This window comes from Parasteatoda tepidariorum, chromosome 6 (assembly GCF_043381705.1).
Source record: "Parasteatoda tepidariorum isolate YZ-2023 chromosome 6, CAS_Ptep_4.0, whole genome shotgun sequence".
NCBI lineage: Eukaryota > Metazoa > Arthropoda > Arachnida > Araneae > Theridiidae > Parasteatoda > Parasteatoda tepidariorum.
This window is the reverse complement of record NC_092209.1, coordinates 39,338,154-39,360,924: the sequence shown is the minus strand read 5'-3', so window position 1 is coordinate 39,360,924 and position 22,771 is coordinate 39,338,154. Positions and strand designations below refer to the sequence as shown.

At 27.3% G+C, this 22,771-nt stretch overlaps 1 protein-coding gene across 1 annotated transcript in view; it reads left to right on the top strand.

Moving 5' to 3' along the window:
* LOC107443265 (defense repressor 1) overlaps positions 1-22,644 on the top strand; it is a gene marked incomplete in the record, with an annotated part of 27,060 nt that extends 4,416 nt beyond the window's left edge. Inside the window, 3 exon segments of the mRNA XM_071182249.1 lie at positions 5,079-5,323; positions 18,134-18,569; positions 20,227-22,644. Coding sequence (XP_071038350.1) covers positions 5,079-5,323; positions 18,134-18,569; positions 20,227-20,454 — 909 coding nt within the window.
* Between the last annotated feature and the right edge of the window lie 127 nt (positions 22,645-22,771).

The window sequence follows — 22,771 nt, the reverse complement described above, 5'->3', positions numbered from 1 at the left end:
GTTGATTTTAAATTTTACAGAAATTGATTACAGCTATGGATTTAATTTAAAACAAAGGTTAAGAAAAAAATGTAAAAAGAAATCCCTCGATACAGACCGAAGTCCGCATCTCGGAAAAAAGGAACCAGCAAGAAGGAAAAACCAACAGAGAATCTCCTAAAAAAAAGTGACTTAAAAATTCCTTAACTGGTATAGGACCAGAAAAATTACGGCCAATTAAATTTAAAGAGGCGGAGAGTTTGAAATTTAAAGGAAAGAGATTGGTTAGTTAGCCCCCCTAAAATTAAAGGAAGAAAAAGAAAGGCATGAATAGAGGGGTTGGTTGACTTTCCCCACAGGAAGTGCGATGACCGCAATGACCATGAGAAAGGTCAACAAGAAAGTTAAAAATAAAATTGCTAAATTGGAAAAAAGGAAAACGTTTAAAGAAAAATTAAAGGCCTAAGCAAAATTAGAAATTAAATTGTCACATTACATTAAGTGTAAATGTGACAATATGATTTTTGTTACATACTTTAATATACCTATTTATTATAGGTTCACAGAAATCTACTCTAAATATAATGCTAAAAATTTACGAAACTTGTTTACTATTTTCCATTTCAATCTTAAAATAGTTAAGTATGAAAAATAAATTTATTAATTAATTGTGTAATTATTTATTTTTATAATTATTATTTTCTTATTAATGTTTCTTATCGATGCATATTATAATTTGTTATTTCCTTTTATAAGAGCTAATTTTAATCATGCCAATTATATCTCATTTGTTGACTAATTTTTCTTACTTATTAAATTGTGTTTTTTATCGTTATAAATAAGTACTGTGTAAAAAAACTACCTGCAAGATGGTCATGTACTTTGCATGGTTGTGCTATATTAGGGGTGCACAACCTTTTTGAGTGAAGGGCCACTTGCACAGCAGGTTGGCTAACGAAGGGCCGCCCATGTATTTAGACATGTTAATGACAAATGTAGAAATGTTTATTTAAACATTAGGGTTCCATTTTTTTATCAATAAACCTAGTAATATCAATAACTTGGTAGTGTTCCATTATTAGAATTCATTCAAAAATAAAAAAAACTTATAATTTTTTTTTTTACAAAAAAAAAAAAAAAACTTGCTATTTTTATCATATGAACAATAGATTTATCAAAATAAATAAACATTGAAGAAAAGAAATGTATTTTTTTTTATCATATCATGCAATATGAAAATTCATTTTAGAATTAAATTCTAATAAATTTAAAAAAAACTGCAATGCCCACGGAATGAAAGTAGGAAAAAGTTTAGTCTTAATTAAGTAATATAAATTCAAATTAAATATTTTAATTGAAGAAAATTTATAGGTTTTAAGCAAAAGCCTAAAATAAAAACAAAAATGTGATAGTTCAAAATAAAATTAAATGTTTATTTTGTAATGTACTTTATTATTTTATTTTATGAATTATTAGATTTTTTTATATTGTGAACATTTTCCTTTTTTTTTTTTATCGAAAAAGATCACTTAAGCAACAAAAAATTGAAATCTAAACTACAAACAGTGAGCAGTTTAAAAATTCACGTTTTCTGTCATTTTATGAATTTTTGAAGTTGCAATAACATTGTATTTAAATTAGGGAAGGATGTAACGAGTATTTGGCCCTTTTGTTAAAAATTCAGTTGGTTGAATGATCAGTCAAATATTCGGCAGAATATTTTTTAGAAATGCATTTTTCTAAATTTTTTTTTTTTTGAATTTTTATAGATATTACTTTTCGTTAAAAAAAATTATATCAGACATTTTGTCATTTTTTTCTATACTTTGAGAATTGAGAAGGATTTTTTTCCCATTTTTTGCTGATTTTATTATAACCCAGCATTTTAACAGAACGTCTCATACTATTTATTTATTATCACTCTTTCCCTGTACTGTAATATAAATAACCAGTAACATAGAAAAGTGTGATTTTCAGTATTAAAGTTTTGTTTCAGGAACTAAGAAAAATTTGTTTCTTCTGTTTTTCTTTTTTTAGGCATTTTTATTATGACTCAGCATTTTTTTTAAAAATAAAGTTACTAATAAAGTTTATTTTATAGCAATTTTTTTTCTTCCAAAATTATGGCAATGAGAAAAATTTAAATTGAGATTCTCAGCATAAGTTTTTCATTTTAAAAATTAAGAACGTTTTTTCTATCTTTTTATTTTCTTTAAATAAAAAAAAACTTTTTCTATACGCTTTCACTATAACGCAGTAATTTTTAATAGCATTTCTGATGACTTAATTCATTTTTCTTGGCTTTTTCTGGTAAGTGAAAAACTAAGATGTTCAGCTTTAAAAAAAATTTTCAAAAATTAAGATTGGTTTTTATGTTCTCTGTTTCGCTTGATTGGCAAAAACGTTCTTTTTAGAGTTAATTTATGAATACGTTTTTCCAGGAAATATTATTCTGAGCATTATAATTTTAGTTTCAGTGTTTAGTAGCAGTAAAAGATTTTGCTGTTTGACCCCAATTGTACTGCGCTCAGTTGATTTTTTCTTCTTTTTTTTTGCCGAATATTTGGTTTTTGACCAAATCAAAATTCATGATTACATTCGACCAAATCATATTCGTTGCGGAAATAAAAACGAAGGAAAAATAACTAGGATTTACGATAAAACTGTACCGAAATACTGTATCAAAAAGGGATTATTTCATTGCGCGATTAACAATCACGTGTCGTAATAACATCATAGTTAAATAACGGGATCGTCAATATCATGTGGAAAAGTATAGAAATAATTGGGAAAAAATATATTTATGCTGAACTCAGCACGAATAAAGCGTGTCAAATGCATGATTTAAAATTTGTATGTCGTAATAGAACAATTGGAATTTTTTATAATACGTGGGAACGCTTAGCAATAACTGCCGAAAAAATTGTTGAAAGAAAAGAAAGAATTGCAAAAAAAGGATAAAAAAATCACTTAGATTTAAGATGAAATCGTCACAAATAAAGTGCACAAAAAGTAATTATTTAAATTTGCGGTCTGAAACTCGCGTCATAATAAAAATTCGGGATTTTCAAAATCACGTAGGAAAGCGGAAATAACTGTTTAAAAAAATCATTTATATTTACGATAAAATCGGCTTAAAGAAAGCGCGTTAAACGTACATTTACTAAAGAATCTGTAAAAATTGATTGTGTCAAAACGTGATGACTTAAAAGGGCGATTAAAAATTGCCATTTTTATAAAAAAAATTTTATTGTGTTCAGAAGCTCTCGCGGGCCGCACTTCAGTAGTCAAAGGGCCGCATTTGGCCCGCGGGCCGCAGGTTGTGCACCCCTATGCTATATATATATATATATTTTTAAATACATTATAATAAAAATGTAAAATGAACACTACATAATAGTAATCAAACTATCCTACTATGTCATGTTCACTGCAATGTCAAGCTAACCTTGCTAAATTCTCAAACTCAATTGGTGTCCTTTTAACACATAGGTATCCATTGTTTTGCATTTTAATTTTTGTCATAGTGCAGCATGATAAAATATTTATTCATAATAAATTATAGGTAGTATCACCACATTTTAAAATAAAAAGTTAAAAGTTTCTTTATTTTAATTTTTAAAAAAAGGAATTATGAATTGAGGTTATAATCTTAATAACTATAAGAAAAAATTCAACATTTTATGCAAAAATTACTTATAGTAACGCATCAAAAAAATTTATTTAATAAAAACAATATATTCTATAAGCTGAACATGTTATTTTTCCTCTTTAATCTTAATTCTTTAAAAATTTACATTGATTATTATAAAATAAAAACACAAAATCTTGCTAAGTAGTTAAAATAAAATTAGTCTAATTCAGCGGGAAAGGTGGGCGCACAATGCGCCCACTTGAAGCTTTGGGGGGAATTTTTACTCTAAATAAAACGATAGTTTGGGGGGGATTTTAGAATTTGCCCAAGAATGCGCCCAAGAGCTTAGGGGGGATGAGGGCCACTGGTCTAATTATTTTTTTTAAGTGATATGTTAAAAAGAATATCAATTTAAATAAAATACTTCATAATATTAATACTTTTCTCGTACCTATCCTACATTTTATAGGAAAAAAAACACTCTTACTTGGAAATTTTGAGGGAAGTTTGAAACCCGATTTGAGCTGCTGTACTGTTTATTGCCTTTTTCTTCAACTTATTTATGTGAAACTATGATTGTTATTAAAACAAAACATCAAAATTGTCTTAATCTTGGCCCTGCTATGTGTGCTGTTGTTACTCATTGATGCCTTAGTCAGCAAACACATTAAATTTAATTATTTCCTTTTTGTTTATTTCAGATTAACTAGTATCATTTGCTACCTACACATGGTTGCTTAAATCAATATTTAATTTTAAAAAAATTTATATTTGCATTAGAATTAATATAAATTTTATTTATACTATTTAAATCCATTTAGGCTTAAAATATTTTTCACTATAAAAGAAAACTATCTGAGAAATTAGATGCTATTAAACAAATTGTACAAATCACACAATTTTGTATGTGTAAAAGTTAAGTCGATAGTATACATTGCTAACCTTACCAGTCCACAATAAAAAGCTGAAATATTTTACTGGTCCTTTAAGTAAATCGTGTTGAGAAACACTGTTGTATAACATGCCTTACCAGGACTTAGCTCCTTAATTTTTTTTATTCTAGACATTCGTTTATGTAAGTTTTAATTAAATTTTTTTCAAAATTAGTTTTTTTTTTTTTCATTTAGTCTCTTAACAAACGCCTTGAGTATATGTTAAAAATAATGAAAAATGGAAGCTAAATATTGTATTATTAATTTTTTTGTTTGGAACAACAAAAGCTTTTAATTTTACTGTATTAATAATTTTCAATCAAAAGTTTGTACTTAAAGTTATATAATAACCAACCATGGTTTTAATGGTATTAAATACAGTCTCAAATGGACATATTGAATCGTTAAAAATATTGTGAATAGTAAAATTTAAACCGTTAAAGAAATTTTATGTTATTAGAATGAATCAATGAGGTTATATATTATTTAATTTTATTATTATATTATTTAATTGGTTCATGCTTCTACTTTAGGTTTCTATTGAATCTGATCGAACTGCTATCACTCAAATATGTCAAGATGTTTTAAAAGAACATATCCTGCTCAGAGGTATAAAAACAAATGCTGCAATCTATGAATTTTTAAAAGAAGTTTCTGAAATTGACGATTTTGGTATGGAGCAATATTTTGTGAAAAACCGAAATGGGGAGACTTTTAGAATTGGTGTTGGGCCTACAGGAATTCTCATTCATGATCTCAACCTTCGTTTAAAACACAAGTAAGCATTTCATTTATTGTTTTTCTAGCCTTAATAAGTTATTTATCTATGAAAAATAATATTAGAAGCGTAGTTACTATGCAATGTGTAAACTCACCTTCGTGGCATGGGATCCTCTCATGGTTAATCCGACAGCAAGGAAACTATAACTCGTGGTTTGTCTATTACTGGGGATGTTTCAAATAGGTCTGAGGAAATTTTGAATTAGATCTGAGCTAAGCTTTTTGTACTTTATAATTATTTATTTAATCACATTTTTATTTCTTTTGTATTATCTCGCATGTATCCCTTATATTTTCTTTTGCAAGGATATAGTTAATTTATACAAACTATTATTTCGTCATTTTCATTGCTAAAAATCTATTTTCTAGTTAAGTGCTATCATTCATAAATCATTTCATGATTTTTTTTTATAACAAGAAATCTGGGTTGTATTAGTCACCATGGAGTTTATTTACCCTTTCAGATCAGAATCATTTTTGTCCAGTTTAGACCACTGAAACCCATTATTCTATTTATGTAATATATAAATAAATATACTTAACTAGCATATGTGAAAACTAAGTAAATATTTCTTAAGAAAGTTTTTACATAACTTTTTTAATGTTTTTACACAAGCTATTTTTAGTATTTGTGTTGAATTTTAAAAATTAATTGTAGGGATTAGTTTTGATATTATCTTTAAACTAGAAAATGATTTTTCTCGAAATTTATCTCATGAACTTATATTTCGTGTTTTTAACTGCTACAGGCTTATATATATTTTACAATTGCATTTAACATTCTTATTTCATAAGCTTCTTGCTTTATTAACCTCATAAACTTAGCAATATATTATTTTTTTATACTGCTCACTCATTTCTATTACCTATATTAAGTTACTTTCAGTTTTAAAAAATTAATAGATTTTTAACAGTTTCGACTGAATAAAATTACAACTGTGCACGAAATAAGATTGAAACCAAGTACGTGGGATTCTTCAAAAAGAATCATTCCTACATTTTTACTAAAATGAGGAGTATTATAATGACATTTAAAAAATATCCATTGTAATTTTATTTATATTGCTCATTTGAGGGCAATTTGTACTCTAAAACTTGAAAACGCTTACTACCTATAGATTAAAGTTATTTTAAAATTTTTTATACTTTAATTGTTTTGTTATATAATAATTTTTTTAATAATTTAAAATTCTCTTAAGTTACTTCCCTTCCGAATTGTATTGCCATTCCTTTTGGTTCAATATAATTATATATAAAAATGCAAAATCTAAATGTTACTTTATTCATTTCTAAAAGAGTATGATTTTTCTTTTTCTCTGAAAAATATGCAATTTTGGGAACCTACAGTTTCTTAACGAAACAAATAATGGTAACCAAAAAATCTTTTTTAATCATTTATACAATATCGAAAATGCAGGCAGAACCAGATAAAACTTAGTATGGTAATAATTAAAGTTCATTTCTATAAATTTATTTTTATCAAAAGATTACATAAATTCAATAATTTAAATAATTAGAACATAAGATATAATTTAAAAATATAATATACATAAAAACATGATAATTATAAAATACATAATAAATATAATAAACATTAAATATAATTTTTAATTGTCAAGTATGGATTTATAGTATGACACAGCTTTTTATAAAATTTAATTTTTTTTATATAATCTCAGTTTTCTTCAATACCCATGTTGTAAAAATTTTTGTTTTATATTTGTTTTGTAGATTTATTTATTTTTGTCTTCTCATTATAATTTCCACAGTATACAACCAACCAGAACATTCTTAATATTATACTTGATTCTTAAAGTTGGCTCAAAAAAGTTATACAACTTTATCTGTTTTTTTCCTCTTCTAATTTCTGCCCCTGTTATGAATTTTTTCTTCTCTAATCTGCATACAGGTGTGAAAAATCCTTAGAATTTTAAATAATCATGGAGAAAATGTGTCAATGATTTTGTCATTTCAATTTTCCTTTTTTTTTTTAATGAGGAATTTCTTTATGATATGAATGGCCATTCATGTGGTATGGCTAATAATTTGTTTGACAGGCTAAAACTTAGAATTTTTTATCAACGTTATTTAAACATGTTTTGTTTTGCTATCACCAGATTTGGAAAAGATCACTATAATAGCGTAGAGATTATTCAAATATTTTTAACTGCCCTAATGCTCTAAATTTTAGTATATCTGGTTAATGTGTATTTTGCTTTAACTTTGATTTCTATTAGGATTAAATTCAAGTAAAAGATGTAAGTTTGCATAGAACAAAATTATCTTTTAATTTCTTTTTATAATTTAGAGCAGAATTTTCTTTAGAAATCTTTTGTGTGTTTCTTCTGTGATTTAAAATACTTCAAAACTCTGAAACTCTTCAAAAAAAAATTTTTTCACTTTTTCCTTCTACAAGAATTTAAATTTTATACCAAATTTGATATTTTCCATGTACATTTTATTTAAAGAAAATTTTGAAACAATGGGCATTTTGATATCTTACTTAAGCTTGCGGCTTTTCTGCCTCTTTGTCAGCAAAAATTAGGAAATCACAAACCTCTCCTTCTGTTAGGTGTTTATGTAATATTTAAATTTTTCTTATTCATTCTTTTCTTAAGCCCCAATGCACCTTTAAAATTATTGGTGTTATTTCCTATTTTTAATTCAGGGTTTATGTTAGGACATGAAGAGTTTGGTGGATGATCGTGTTTCGTGACATTTTGAAAATACTCTCAATTTTTAAGGTTCCAAAGCAAAAAGAGGGAGTTTGACTAAAAATTTTTGATATCTTCTTTATGATTACCAAGAAATGGATTTATTTGGTTTGAAATTTCTTTTTAAAACTATACGCTCTTTGGAATCTTACGTTGAATCATAATGGTATCTTGGACAATTGTTTCAATTTAAGCATTGCATTGTGTCTGCAATTTTAAGAAGCATTTTATTGAGATTTTGCAAAAAATCTAAACTGTATTGTGGTTCTGTATGCAATTAAATTTCTTTACCGTGTAGAGCAGCTATTTCCAAATGGCGTTCTGTGGAGCCCTAGGGTTCAGAAAGGTCACAGGGGTTCCAAGAGTTAAGATTTTTTTTAAAACCAGTTACGATTTTCAAAGCCTTTCATTAAATTGCTATCCAATTAATAATCGATTTTTTAATTAATATTTCTATTATTTTTATGAGGTTATTTAATTTAAATGCTCGTGAAGAAAGAAATTTGAAAACTATGTTTTTTCTAATAGTATTATAACAGGGTGGCCACCCACCTGGAAAACCTTGAAAACCTGGAATTAGCAGGGAATTTTTTTATACTGGAAAAATCAGGGAAATTTGGATAAAAACCTGGAAAAATCAGGGATTTTTAAAGAAAAGCTGGAAATTTTTCTTTGATGATTTTTCAAATTTCACTAATTTAAATTATTTGCTAATTTTCTTAATTTAAATTATTTCATCCATTATACCCACTTTTTTTTAACGGAAATGTATCGCCAAACAGTTGAAATATCATCAACTTAGCGATACTTTGCTTGCATCAAAATTTGCTCCATTATAGTTCTGTTAAACTAGAATGCCATATAAAATTCTTCCACGGTTGCTAAACAAATGTGCAAACTTTTGACCGCTATGGGAATTTAGGAAAATTTAGGTAAGATTCTGGTGGAAAAAGGGAATTAGGATATTAGCTTCTGTTTTTAAATTCTGTCCTTGGGCTAAATCCATTTATGGCTCAAGTTTGTTCCGATGCTTTGGTGGTTATTTTTTTTCTCTATTTTGACAAAATATTTTTGTATTTTTAACTTTATAAAATTCTCCAAAAATTAGTTGGTTATAATTTTATGATAATAGATTTTATATCGCACTCTTTTTCTGAAAGCTTTTCTACTCCTATTCAAAGAAATCTGTGAATTATTTTTTCTGAGCAAACCAACCAATCACACATTTTTTTACAATCACTAACAGCAATGTTTGTCGACAAATTTTTACAATTGTTGCATTAATGCTAATTTTTTCTATTTCATTTTAACCTCTTATAACATATTTTAATTTTAAACAAAAAAGGCTCCTTTGTTGGTCAATATATGATTTTTGATTCAAAATTTTGTGCCAAAACATTAAAAAATAAATAAAAAATCTTGAAAATTGTCAAAATAAATTATTTTTTTCAAGATGATATGTTAAAAAAATAACATTTTGAATAAAATATTTTATAATATAGACACTTTTCTTGTACACATCCTATACTTTATAAGAAAAAAGAAACAAAAACCTGGAAATTTTAAGATTTTTATCTGGAAAACCTGGAAAAATCAGGGAAATTTGAAATCTGATTTGAGTGGCCACCCTGTATAATAAATGAATTATGAAAAGCATGTATGCATTTGTGAACAATTCCATTTGTATTTCGCTTCGAATAAAAATAACCGAATTCAACAATAAAGAAATATGTTGCTCTCAACGTTTTTTTATTTTATTTTTTTCCTTTTTTTTCTTCATGGAAACCATAACCAGCTCACTCATTTTTTAGTTTATGCATGCACTAAATTCAAATTAAGAACTAGACAACAGATGCTGTCCCAAACCTGTGCAAATCAGCTGGTGGACATAAGAACCGATTTTAAGACTAAAATTGATAAAATCAATGTGATGAAAAAATTTCAATCACTAAATCTTTCAAAAATAATTAATAAAATTTAGATTATTACATGTTTTTAACAAAGCTGATTGTATTCTGTGTGTACTCCTGAATTCCGGGGTTTTCGTATCGTCCATCGGGATCTAAAAATTAGGACCCAGCGAATGATTTTTCTGGGAATATCGCGAAATTCCGCAATCTAAAATTTAAATTTTGAAACGCTTAATCCCGTTAACGAAACATTTACATACATGTTATTTTGGCGGTTTCACTGATTTTCGCCATTTTTAATGTTTGGAACTGCGCCGGAATTCGTTATTTACCTAATTTAAAAGTTACACCTAGCTATTCGTGTTCACGTGATTTAAAAATTACACATTGCGATTCGTATTCACACGGCTTATAAGTTCATGTATTTACGCGTTTTTTAAATCAATTTCGCGATTCATATTCACTCGTTTTAAGAATCCAATATCGTAATTCATATTCACGCTATTTCAAATTGCAATATTGCAATTCTTGCTAGAACTGAGATTTTTCCATAATTAATTACCATAACGATGTTAACGATTAATTACCATTACCATTCTTTGTTGGTTCATAATTTAGTTATAAATCTTATTTCAAAATTATGTTAAATATGAAACATGTATGGTAGATAAAGTGATATTTTGCACGTAAAATTTCAGGGTTTTTCACTTCTTGTAACAATTACCCCTGTTTGAAAATAAATTAGTCTTTCATTAATTAATATGTTTGCAATTGCTAATGAAATTTATTCATTAAATCTTGGGGGGTTCCGTCAGAAGAAGGTTGATCATTTAGGGTTCCACAGCCTAAAAAATTTAAGAACTGCTCATGTAGAATGTTTCCTGGTAAGCTCTTCATACATAAATGAATGATGCAAATGAAGGACTCGGTCAATATGTAAAAGTGTGCATGTTTCAGCTTTTCATTAAAATTTTCTCATAAGCTACCTTTGTATTTTTTAAATTTAAATTTCTTTGAAATGATCGACGAACGTAAAACGTGTGTAACTTCAGCACATAAGTGCAATTGAAAAACGTTTATTGTGAAAATTATAAGGAAATAAAAGTTAATTGCTCATTCTAGTTGTTAACAACGAAATTGCTCAACAAAAGTTATGCTTAGAAATAAGGCTTTGTTGACATAAGCAATAATTATAAAAATTAATGATTATAAAAAAAAAAGATTTACATTTTTAAATAATTATAACAATTAATTTTAAATTACTCCATAAGCAATAATTATAAAGAAATTTTATGATTAAATCTAATCAAAAAAATATGTTAAAACGGAAAAAAGATGTTTGATATTGTTATTCACATTGCTTTTCAGTCATTACTTTCTTTTAAACAAAACAATTAATAAATAGGTTTTCATTAATTACAGTTATAAGTACAACAGATGATTATTAATAATTCTTTTTAAAAAAAATAGAATAAGTCCCTTTATTTTTGCTAACAAGACAAATCATAAAAATCATTTTCTATAGAATGTCTTAATAAGCAACATTGAAGCATTTTAATAGGAAAAATTATGTTATGCTTGATATAGCATTAATCGGTTGCTTTTGTTGGGCTAGACAAAACTTCAGATAGATACAAGATTAGCAGTTTTACGCATGAAAAGTTTTTGATCGATTTGCGCCATTTGTTTTTAGATTTGTTCTGTTTTGGGTGTATGTTTTTAAAGTTTAATTATCGATAACAATGATGACATATTAGGCAGACATCTTCCGCTTTTATATAAATAGAAAAACAGCAATAGTCAGAATATTTAAACGGAAAAACAAAAATCTAATGCGATTTCATTACCTGTATTAATTTTATCTAACTTATCTATTTTTTATTCTTCCCATGTATTTATTTATTTATTTTTTATTTATTTTTTTTGCATGGGCAATGATTAGTTAAATATTGGAAGAAAAAAAAGTTAACTGACAAATAATGTTAACTGAGGAGATTTTCTAAGATAATAAAACAAAAATTACAAATGAGTTAATTAAATTATCTGCTATTTTAGAAAGTGGACTTATGGAGAAAAAAAAATGAGTTAATGTTAATTTTATTAAGATTGATATCCTCTTTTTAAATTTGTAATTCTACATTAAATGGAGCACGATTTGTTAAAATAATCAAACGAATTTTAGCTAAAATTGCTATCGCAATAGCACTTTTTGTGAAAATGGAATAGGTCTATTTCTACTAATTCAAAGTTAAAACAATTTTCTATTTGCTTTTTCAAATTACTGTATGCCTTAGAATTAATCATTCGTTAGGCCAACGCCTCCTTTTGATAATATTTTATGTGATTTAATGAAATTTAATCAATAATAATCCTAAAATTATAGGTGTTATGTCAATCGGTTGAATTCGTAGGTCTGGACATCGTATTACATCGTAATTTCTGATCCGGTAACCTTATAAAGCAATAAGTTGTTCTTCCGGATGTAGTAGACAGATTGTAGTCTGATGTAGTAGACAGACAATGACAGATTGTAGTAGAAATAGGTATACGAGAAGTATTATTCGAAACAAACAAAATACAAAAAAAAAATATTAATAGAATATTAACTGTATATAATTGTTAGAAAAAGTTATGAAGTCAAATGTGCAAAAACGATAAGATGATAAGCGCATTTTCGATGCAAAAGTTCTTAAACGGTCATTTGACCGATTATGGTATGTTTAATGTTAAAAATGATATTTCGGTAAAAAGCTAATGTGTCTTTTTTCTTTTTTTTTATTTCTCATAAAATGTTGTTATTGAAAGTTTATTAACTCCACTTGGAAGGTAAAAATTCGTTTATTTATTTATTACAGTTTTAATTATTGTTATTGCATTTTACAGTTTAATTATATTTTAATGTTTAAAACATCACCCAAGTTTATTAACCTTTTTTAAAAAAAATTCATTCATTCAAACACATACATTTAAATACAGACTACGTACTCTCTATTGTACGAGCCTCATTATTGCAAGCCTTCCATTACATAAGAGAAATATATACACATAATGCAGTTTTTTTTCTTCCAAAAAAGATTATACTCATCAAATATAATTGAAGTCCATATCAATTTTCCCCAGATTAATAATAGTTTTATAAAATTAAGATAAAATTTCTGTATTTTCAAACAAGGAAAAATTGCTTCGGGCATTAGAAAAATCGTTTGTGTATAATGAAAATGTTCCGTTTTATGGTTTCGTGTTGCTCTCTATTCTGAAGGGAATATCGTGAGCTTTTTTTTGTTTTTTTTTTTTGTCCCGTTTCCCACTTTATTATGTTCCTAAATACATATGGTACGATAATACAGTTAAACAGTTGCATCACAATTAAAACAAATTGAGAATCGATAAATGTATCCAAGGTTTCTCACTTCTCTTTCCCCAAACGCTACATTATCTCGAAGCTGACAATACTTTATACCAACGGTTCCCAAATGGTGTTCCGAGAACCCTTAGGGTTCCATGAAAAGGTCATTGGGGTTCCGTGTGTTGGGACTTTTTTTTTTTTTTTTTTAACCTGTAAGGATTTTTGAAACCAGTAATAAGTTTGTATTCAACCAATAATCCATTCTTTATTTAATATTAAGATTATTTATATGAAATTATTTATGTAAAATCGCAATAAAAAAGAAGTAGCAAATTTCAAAAAAATATTTTTTAATAACATTATATTTAATAAATTACTAAAAGGATTTGCATTTACACATGATTGCATCAGTATTTCTTATCGAACTTCAAAATAAAATAAACAAGTTCAAGAATAAGAATTATTTTTCCCGGTTAACCATTTTCACTGTATATAATATTTCGTTTTCAAAAACCATAATTCAGCTTAATTTATTCGATTTCAATTTATACGGAAAAACTACTAGACTTATAAAGCAAAAACGTAGCAGCTGCAGACGTGAGAATTCAACTACCTAACATAAAACCCAATTTTAAAGACTTATTGATGAAACAATGAAAAATTTTCATTTGCATGAAATATTTCTCTATTAATTGGGAATGTTTTTTCTTTTAGCACATTTACAATGAACCCTGATAAACGTTTTTTTTACAGAACAGGGTTCCCCTTAAAGAAGTTCGATCATTTAGGGTTCCGTGACTGAAAAGAAGAAAAAAAAATTGAGAACCGCTGCTTTATGAAACAGTATACTTTAACCCTTTTATGTTGAATTTTTACTAAACATATTTTTCATACTTTTTTCATTCTTTTGCATAAATTTCGGTCGAAATAAGTGAAAAATATATGTAGCATTTTAATAATTTATGGTTATGAATTGCAGCATGAAACACCGTTATCTTTTTTTGCATTAAAGGTAAAATCTTCAAAACGTGCTTACTTCCAAACAATAATTTTTCAAATTTGCACTTATTTAAACCTAAGAGAAACAGTTATTCATTATTGAAATTACTTTAATTTACAAAATCAATTATTGATACATTTTTGAATATGAATGAAAAAAAAAAATTCTAGCTTCTTTTTTTCTATTTTTTTATTTTTGTACAGATATAATTCCGATAGTGTAACTGATTTTGTTAGTAACTATTAGACTGTTTTTAATAATTAAAAAATACGAAAATGCATTTTTCTTGTAATTTGAACGTCAGAAAAATATATATATTAAAGGGACACCGATGCCCATCTGCGTCAAAGGGTTAATCTTTATAAAACGATACTCGAAAAAACTTTTTTTCTCCCTAGAACATCAGTAATGGGACGTCCCAACTTGCTGCTAATAGTGTTTATTCATTTACATTTATTTCGGTAATGTATTTAATTTAAATGGTGAGCGTATACGTAAAGGCGAAGTCTCCCTACATCGAAATTTTTAATCGGAACATTAAACTACGCTCAAAATATCCTCCTTATAATGAAATGGTTGTCTCTCTATTGCGAATTATTGAGACGTTTATTTTCGTCGTGTTTGGAAATTTTCAGGCGTTTATTAGTTCGATTTCCGCCATTTTTGAAGAAATTTGCACGTTGAAATGTTTGAAGGGAATAGAAGAATAACAGATGATGTAACTGTTAACTTCTTTATATTCTATAGCAGGAATGTGATTCCAAAAATTAAGACTTCATTCAAAGAAAATTTTCGCGAATCTATGATTAGCTCACTCCTAAAACATGTAAAATTTTATGAAAATTTTCCATCCCGAAATGTAAAGCAATGTAAAATCGCTGAATTTTTCAAGTAAAATAAACGCAAGTGCATACTTAGTACAGTGCGCAAAAAATAAACGGACCATCCTGAATAACTTTTGATCTAATGGTCGGATCTGCATGTTCTCGGACTCAATGGCTCAAGAGGGTGACCTCAAATATGCTAATTACTGCAGACGAAATTTTACGATACGACATCAGACACACAAAAACGTAGTTTCTCTGAATAAACAAACCCTTTTTTCGACGGATTCGGATTTCTGACCCCCAAAATTCAGAGGGTGACCGCAGTTTAAACCCGGATAATTTTACTTTTTGCGTATTTTATCATATCTCGAGAACTTTTAAAGCGTATTGAAAAAAAATTTGCACCCAAGTATAAAATTCGTTTTCCCAAAATATAATTCAGTACGAAAACTAGGATTTTTAAAAAGTATTTATTATTTTGGACGCCCGGTGGCTGAGTGATGGCGCTTCGCACTCCCGTGCCACAGGTCTGGGGTTCGATCCTCTGACAGAGCAAGGTTGACTCAGCCTTTCATCCCTTCAGTGGGTCGATAAATGAGTACCAAGCATGCTTGGGGACTAAACACTGGAGGTTTCGCATTCAACTGACCACCTAACCGGAACATCTGCCCCTGCACTGAGATAGGCATTGGGCTGTCGCGTCACTGATATTAGTTTATTTATTATTTTATTTAATAATACTCGAAAAATTTTGAATTGCAAGGTTTGTAATTTTTACATAATTTTAAAGAATGTACTTTTACATAGCAAAATGCAAAAATTTGTGCGCAATTGATCGAATATTTCCTGAGAAATTAAATTTTAGAAATACGACTTTTATATTATTAAATTGTTAAAAGGTAATTGACATTAATTTAAATGTACTACTTATATGATCCATGCTCTTGCTGTTTTCGAATAAAATTGCAGGAGCTACAAGAAAACTTTCCAAATTATCCACACTACTGCTGGGAAAAAATTTTTTGGTAGGAGTTGATAGTTTGATATTTTTTTTTTTTTTTTTTAAAACTCATCTTTCTTCCTCCTCTTTCATAAATACAGGTGGGTCGCTCTTCCTGTTCGGGGCTCCTTCCTCTGAGGAACAAATGTTTTCTTTTTTTTTCATTCTTTCCTGTTATACTTTGTCGTGGGAATGGAGTCAGGAAAAAATTTATTCAGGATGATCATAAAATATAAACATACACTCACGAATTTCCGCAATAGGCATTTTTGTTACAGTTTGTATTAACGCGAATTGCGTTTTCAGAATAATTGAAAAATATTATAATGGTATTTGCAACTTTGAAATTGCGTGCTAGATTGCACTGTAATATAAATGCAACGTCGTGCAGATTTTATTTTTAAATTTATTGACATAGGAAAATAAATCATTACCGTGTGTATTAAAAGGGAGGTTTCACAAGGAAATGTCACCCAGTATAAAATTTTAATATCATAATTTTTTATGGATTTTAGATGGTTCCAAAGTATTTAAAAAAAATCGTTTTGTGATACATAACAGAAGAAGAAAAAAATATCGTAGTGTTCTCTATAAAGATTTTATTTTTAAATTTATTGACGTTGGAAAATAAATTATCACCGTGTGTATTAAAAGGGAGGTATTGCAAGGAAATGTCACCTAGTATAAAATTTTAATATTTTTTATAGATTTTAGATGGTTCCAAAGTATTTTAAAAAATCGTTTTATGATATATAACAGAAGAAGAAAAAAAATATCGTAGTGTTCTTTATACAGATTTTATTTTTAAATTTATTGACGTAGGAAAATAAATTATCACCGTGTGTATTAAAAGGGAGGTTTAGCAAGGAAATGTCACCTAGTACAAAATTTTAATATAATTTTTTTTATGGATTTTAGATGGTTCCAAAGTATTTTAAATGTAAAACTGTCGTTTTTCTAACTCCTTTAAAAAATTTAAACTTGTTAGATTTTAGCATTATTTACATAATTTAATGTATATATCGATATACACTACCCTACAATAATCAACTGCACACTTTTGCCATTTTTCTAAATTTCTCGGGAAATACTTAAAGGATTATTTTATAACTTAAGAGATGTTTAGTTTATACAATTTTTCATACTTAGCTATAAGATTTAAAGCTTTCAGAGGTTTGGGAGACTGACAATTAATTACGAAAGAAAACAAGTATTTTTAAACATCCTATGCCAGAAAATCAAGCAATAAGCTTGTATTGATTACTTAAGTTGTTATTTTCGATAACCGCATAAAATTTTATGGAGATGCGAACATTTTTATTTAAAAAAAAAAACGAATTTTTTGCTATTTTTATAAAACAAAAAACTAATTTATTGCTATAACTAAATAAATATTTAAAAAAATCAAAATTTTTGGAGCAATTTAAAATTAATTACAAAATTATTTTTTTTAAATTTTTAAAAAAATTCGTTGAAAACTGCACAGGACATAAATTTTTAAGGTAGTTAATACACACTACATTTTTAATATACGTTTTTAAGCAGAAAAAATTTAAAAAAAATTCCTCATTTTGTAGCTAATCGTATTTATACGATTCCCTACAATCGAATATAAATTATTTCTTAATTCATCATCAATTTTACGGAATGTTGACACGCACCATTCTAAAATAATGATAATTAAACCTTTAAAGCGGGTGAGACACCCTATATATATATATATATATATATATATATATATATCATCATAAGAAAAAGTGTGAAAGTTTCTAAAACAAATCTGATCATTGGAATTACTTATTTTGATCTAAATAAATACAAAATAATGAAAAGATTATAAGAAATATGTTTTGTAAAAATTCTGCATCAAAGGGGTAAAATAAATTTCGAACTTACACAGTAACAGATAATATAAAATGGATTCCTAACTACAAACGTTCATGTACTTAACCCACAATGCAAAATATTTCTTCATTCTAAAAAATTCTTAATTGCTTCTTTCCATTTGCAGCATCACCTATGCATCCATTCATCTAGCCACGCATTCAGGTCGTTGTTTCTTCCTGACCTTCCTGAACCATTCTGGAGAATCACAGCCTCTTGGTTTCAAGCTCGAAAACTGTCATTCGGCAAGTGCCCTGTACCGAGCTGTTACTGAAAAGCATGCTTTCTACAGCTGTGAAACAGTGCGTAATGCTGTTACTTCACAGTACATTAGAGACCTTAAGGGAACGATCGCGTCCTTATTTAATGAGAACACTGCCTTGGGAAAGAACTATGTGTTTGATATTCAAAGAACTTGTAGAGAAGTGTATGACCATACTAGAAGAGTCATGTATCAGGTGGAAGATATTTGCAATAAAAAGACTATGAATCCATCAAAAACACGCTCAATGGACGAGCTGAATAACTTGAAGGAAAAAGATTGCCAATCTGCGTCTTGTAAGGTAAGTGTGCTCTTTGTCCTTCAGGCTGTTTTTTGAAGGTTACGTCGTCATATGAAATGATGCTCATTGCGAATTATTTGCTATTTCCATAACTTCTGTGAATTCGCAACACTTACTCTCGACTGTTAGAGCAAATTTAGTCTTATCTATAGCCAGCGCTCTCTATGCTTATTCCGAAAATGGCACAAAACGTCAATGTGGAAGAAGGCCACAGTTTTGTGAAAATTAAGTCTTTGTGGTCTATTTTTTTTCTTCCATATTTAAAACTTACTTATGTAAAGCTCGCAAAAATTTGCAAAAAACTGAGAATAAGGCAGTGATTTTGATAAATGTCGCCAAATAGGCGTTTTTTTTTTCTTTTTCTTTTTTAAGTTTAATAACTTGTAAAAAATTCAAGTCATTGGACTGTTCCTAAGTCCGGATCACAACAAGATGGTATATAGAGTTTAAAATATAGCGTTGCTTCAAGTGTAAGGCACTTAAACAGTGTTTTTTTTTTTCCCTTGGAGAAAGAGCTTCGAAAAACCATGTTAATGTTGTTTACTTTAGTAAATGATTCATTAAACCCTACATTACATTACATCTGTCAAAAGTTTCATATACGTAAAACTTCTAAAACTATGAGCGAAAGGCATAATTTATACTATTCGTTCTCAGTCCTTCATAAATGTTAACAATGCATTATTGATTTATGTTCGTCACATACATTTATACAGGGCTACTCATAATTCCCTCTGGTTACTACAACCGGCTTCAGTGGTACATGTTACTGCCATCTACCGGCAACTGCTTAAATTAAAACTTGGAAACTTTCAGAATAATTTCATATGTTCTTTTTTGCCATATTCGTCTTTGTTTTTTCACTATAACGCTTCGAAACCCTGGAAGGAATTATGAATAATCCTGTATAGTTTATATATTATGGGGTCAAACATCCGAATCCGCCAAAAAAAAAAGTATGTTTATTCAGAGCAAGTGCGTTTTTGTGTTTGATTTCGTATTTTAAAATACCGTCTGCCCAATTAACTAGCATCAGGGTGGTCCATTATTTTTTTGCGCACTTTCAGGGTGCGTAGCTAAATAATTCAACAAAAAATAAGCACTTTTCAAGCACTCAAAAATATTTTTAAGCACTTTAAAAAAATATCAAAATTAGGCAGGGTTGGACAATCGACGGTTTTATCTTGTTTTAACCGTCATGTCAAAAAAAAAAAAAACCTTTTGACATTGTTTTTGACAATTGTCAAAAATCATGAAATTTTGAATTATGTAAAACGAATGGCGTTTTCAAACGCTATGGACTAACTATAAGGTGAAATAGATTGGAGTTGAATTAATTATGAAAGCGTTGAATAGAAAGAAGAATGTTAACTGTGTCTTTTTGCATAATTCGAAGCGAAAATCAACATAGTAAAGGAAAAATCTCATTTTGAAAAAGGGATAATTAAGCACTTTTTAAAAACACCCAATGAAAAAAGCACCTTTAAGGGCTTTTAAAAAACGAAAATAAGCACTTTTTAAAAACGCTACGCACCCTGACTTTGCATCTTTTATATTAAAAATAAATAAAACCATTTTATTTTAGATGAATTAATGAGTTATATGAACACGAAACTGAAATTATTATGCTAATATTATTACTAATTTGAATTTTTAGTTGGTGCAAGAACAACTCGCCACATTTCAAGATTCTATGCTTTGTCGTGTGTGTATGGATTTGGACATTAGTACAGTGTTTTTCCCATGTCGTCATGTTGCATGCTGCAGTACTTGTGCTCCCCTCTGTTTGAGTTGCCCACTATGCAGAAGCACCATTACAGAAACACAACACGTTTATCTTCCTTATACGGGCAGGAAAACTTCGAAAATAGAAGAAAATGTGTGATTTTATCAAAAATAGTCTTTTAATTATAAACTAATAAATAAAAAATAGAGCTTTATGCTATTTATATCAAATTATATTCTCAAATTTGTTGTTCATGATCTTGTGTTCAGTGAGAGACAGAAAAGGAATTCATTTTTCCTAGTACAATTATTTATTATATTTATTTCACATAAACTTATAGTCTAAGCCATATAAAACTGTTTTATTTTGTGAATGTGAGAAGACTTTCACCCTATGTTAGAGTGAATTATTGACTGGAGATTGTTTGTGCTTTGTAGCATCGTTAATCTTTGATGCTACAAGCATAAATAATCTATGTGAGAATTTGATTTTTTTTAAATTCATAATTATGAGTAAAATATTTGACCTGTACAAAATCTGGCAATTCACTAATTATTGTTTCACATGCTAGTGTGAAGGAAAAAAAATCTTTTAAGGGAGGCAATCAAGAGTTTCTCAATGAATTATTTATTTTTTTGACGAAGTTAATTAACTTTGGTGGACAAAAACATTTGTTCGAAAACAATTATACTTAATTTAAACATTGTATTAAGTTTTTATTCCGTACAGATTAAATTGTCTTTTTAAGCTTAGTAATTTCTTTAATTCTTTTCTAATATATTTTTAGCAAATGAAAATTTTTTATTATTTGGAAAGATATTTCTTAAAATAATATTGTCATAAACAGCTAATCAAATTCGATAATTCAATTCATTGAAAGTGAACATTCATACTTGTATCAAACAAGAACAAGATTTGATTTTAGTATTCAAATTTTTTTGCTAAATGTAACAAAATTGTGTTTATTGATTAGATTTTGAAGGGTCATTTACCTTATAGACCCTTGAGAATTTTTACCATTTACCTTAAATGTCTATGAAATTTATAATTATATGCATTTGACTAACATTTGTTAAAGTTAGATTTTGTTAATGTCTCTTTTAACACCCCAAGTTTATTTTTCTACCAATCAGTAAAATCCAAAAATGAAAAATAGTAAGAATAATATCAGTTCTATATAAGTTATTAATATATTTTTCACTGTTAAAATTTATTAACTGGTAAAAAAGCTGGACTAGTAGGTTTATTTAAACTGTACTTAATGAATAATATTCTTCATGTGTATTTATTTTTCTGGTATCATGTTAATCTTATTCCCAAAGTTTGGAGAATGGAATTGTGAACATTATGTGAAAAATTGAATTTTTTAAAGTTGCAAATTACATTCTGTTGAATTTGTTAGTTGATTATAAAATTGATTTCTTACCATTTATATTAATTTACATTACACATAAAAAATTATTCTAACTTTTATGTTTTTAACTTTTAATATTACATCTATTCATTATAGTTTTTCACAATATTGCATATAAATTTGACTAGAAAAACTTTAGAATTGTTAGTGTAAATTCGCAAATATCTTACATGGTTTGTACATATAGTATCCTAAAATTAGATTCTTTTAACATATAGAATATTTTTGCTATTCAGTGTATTTGAGTCAAATGTAGAATGGTGACTGAACATTGAAGTTATAATCAGTGAACAGCATTCTAAATCATCCGCACAATTTTAAATGTAGTCTTTTAGTCTTTAATTATCATCATCCATAATTAATACATTTTTATGTCATATTTTTTAAAATTATAAGTATTTGAATCATTGCAAAAAAAAAAAAGCTTAAGTATTAAACAAACAAAAAATTATAATTTGAATTTTATTAAGTAACCAATTTATAACCTGAATATAGATAAAAGATTTTAAATAATTGTAAAAATAACAAAAATTATATAAATTTGCACTTGAAACTTCCAGAATTTTCTTTTTAATTAAAACAATATGTTACGTTGAAATAATAAACTAACACTGCTAATTAATATAATTCTAGATTTAACTTACATTATATTTTAAAAACTTAAATTCATTAAACTAATTTATGGTTTAGGATAACAATCTAAGATATAAAATGCACATATATAAAAAATTATTTTTGTGTTGCTCATTTTTGTAATATATATTTTCTTGTTAAGTTCTAACTAACAAATTCATTTAACTATTTAGTGACATTTTTACTTTTAATCGGAATATAGTAAATAATGTGTGTATGCTAGTGTCTGAAATATATATCAGTATTTTTATCTGCACAGACTGGAATATTTGTGAAGTAAATAAATTTCAAATTTTTTTATAGGTTTGTGAGTTATTTTACAGAACACCAATCTTCTTTTTTGCTAACAATGCAATCGAAAGACTGATAAGGAAAAAGGTGTTGCTAAACTGTTATAAACTTAAAAATATAATTTGCAACCTTGAATGA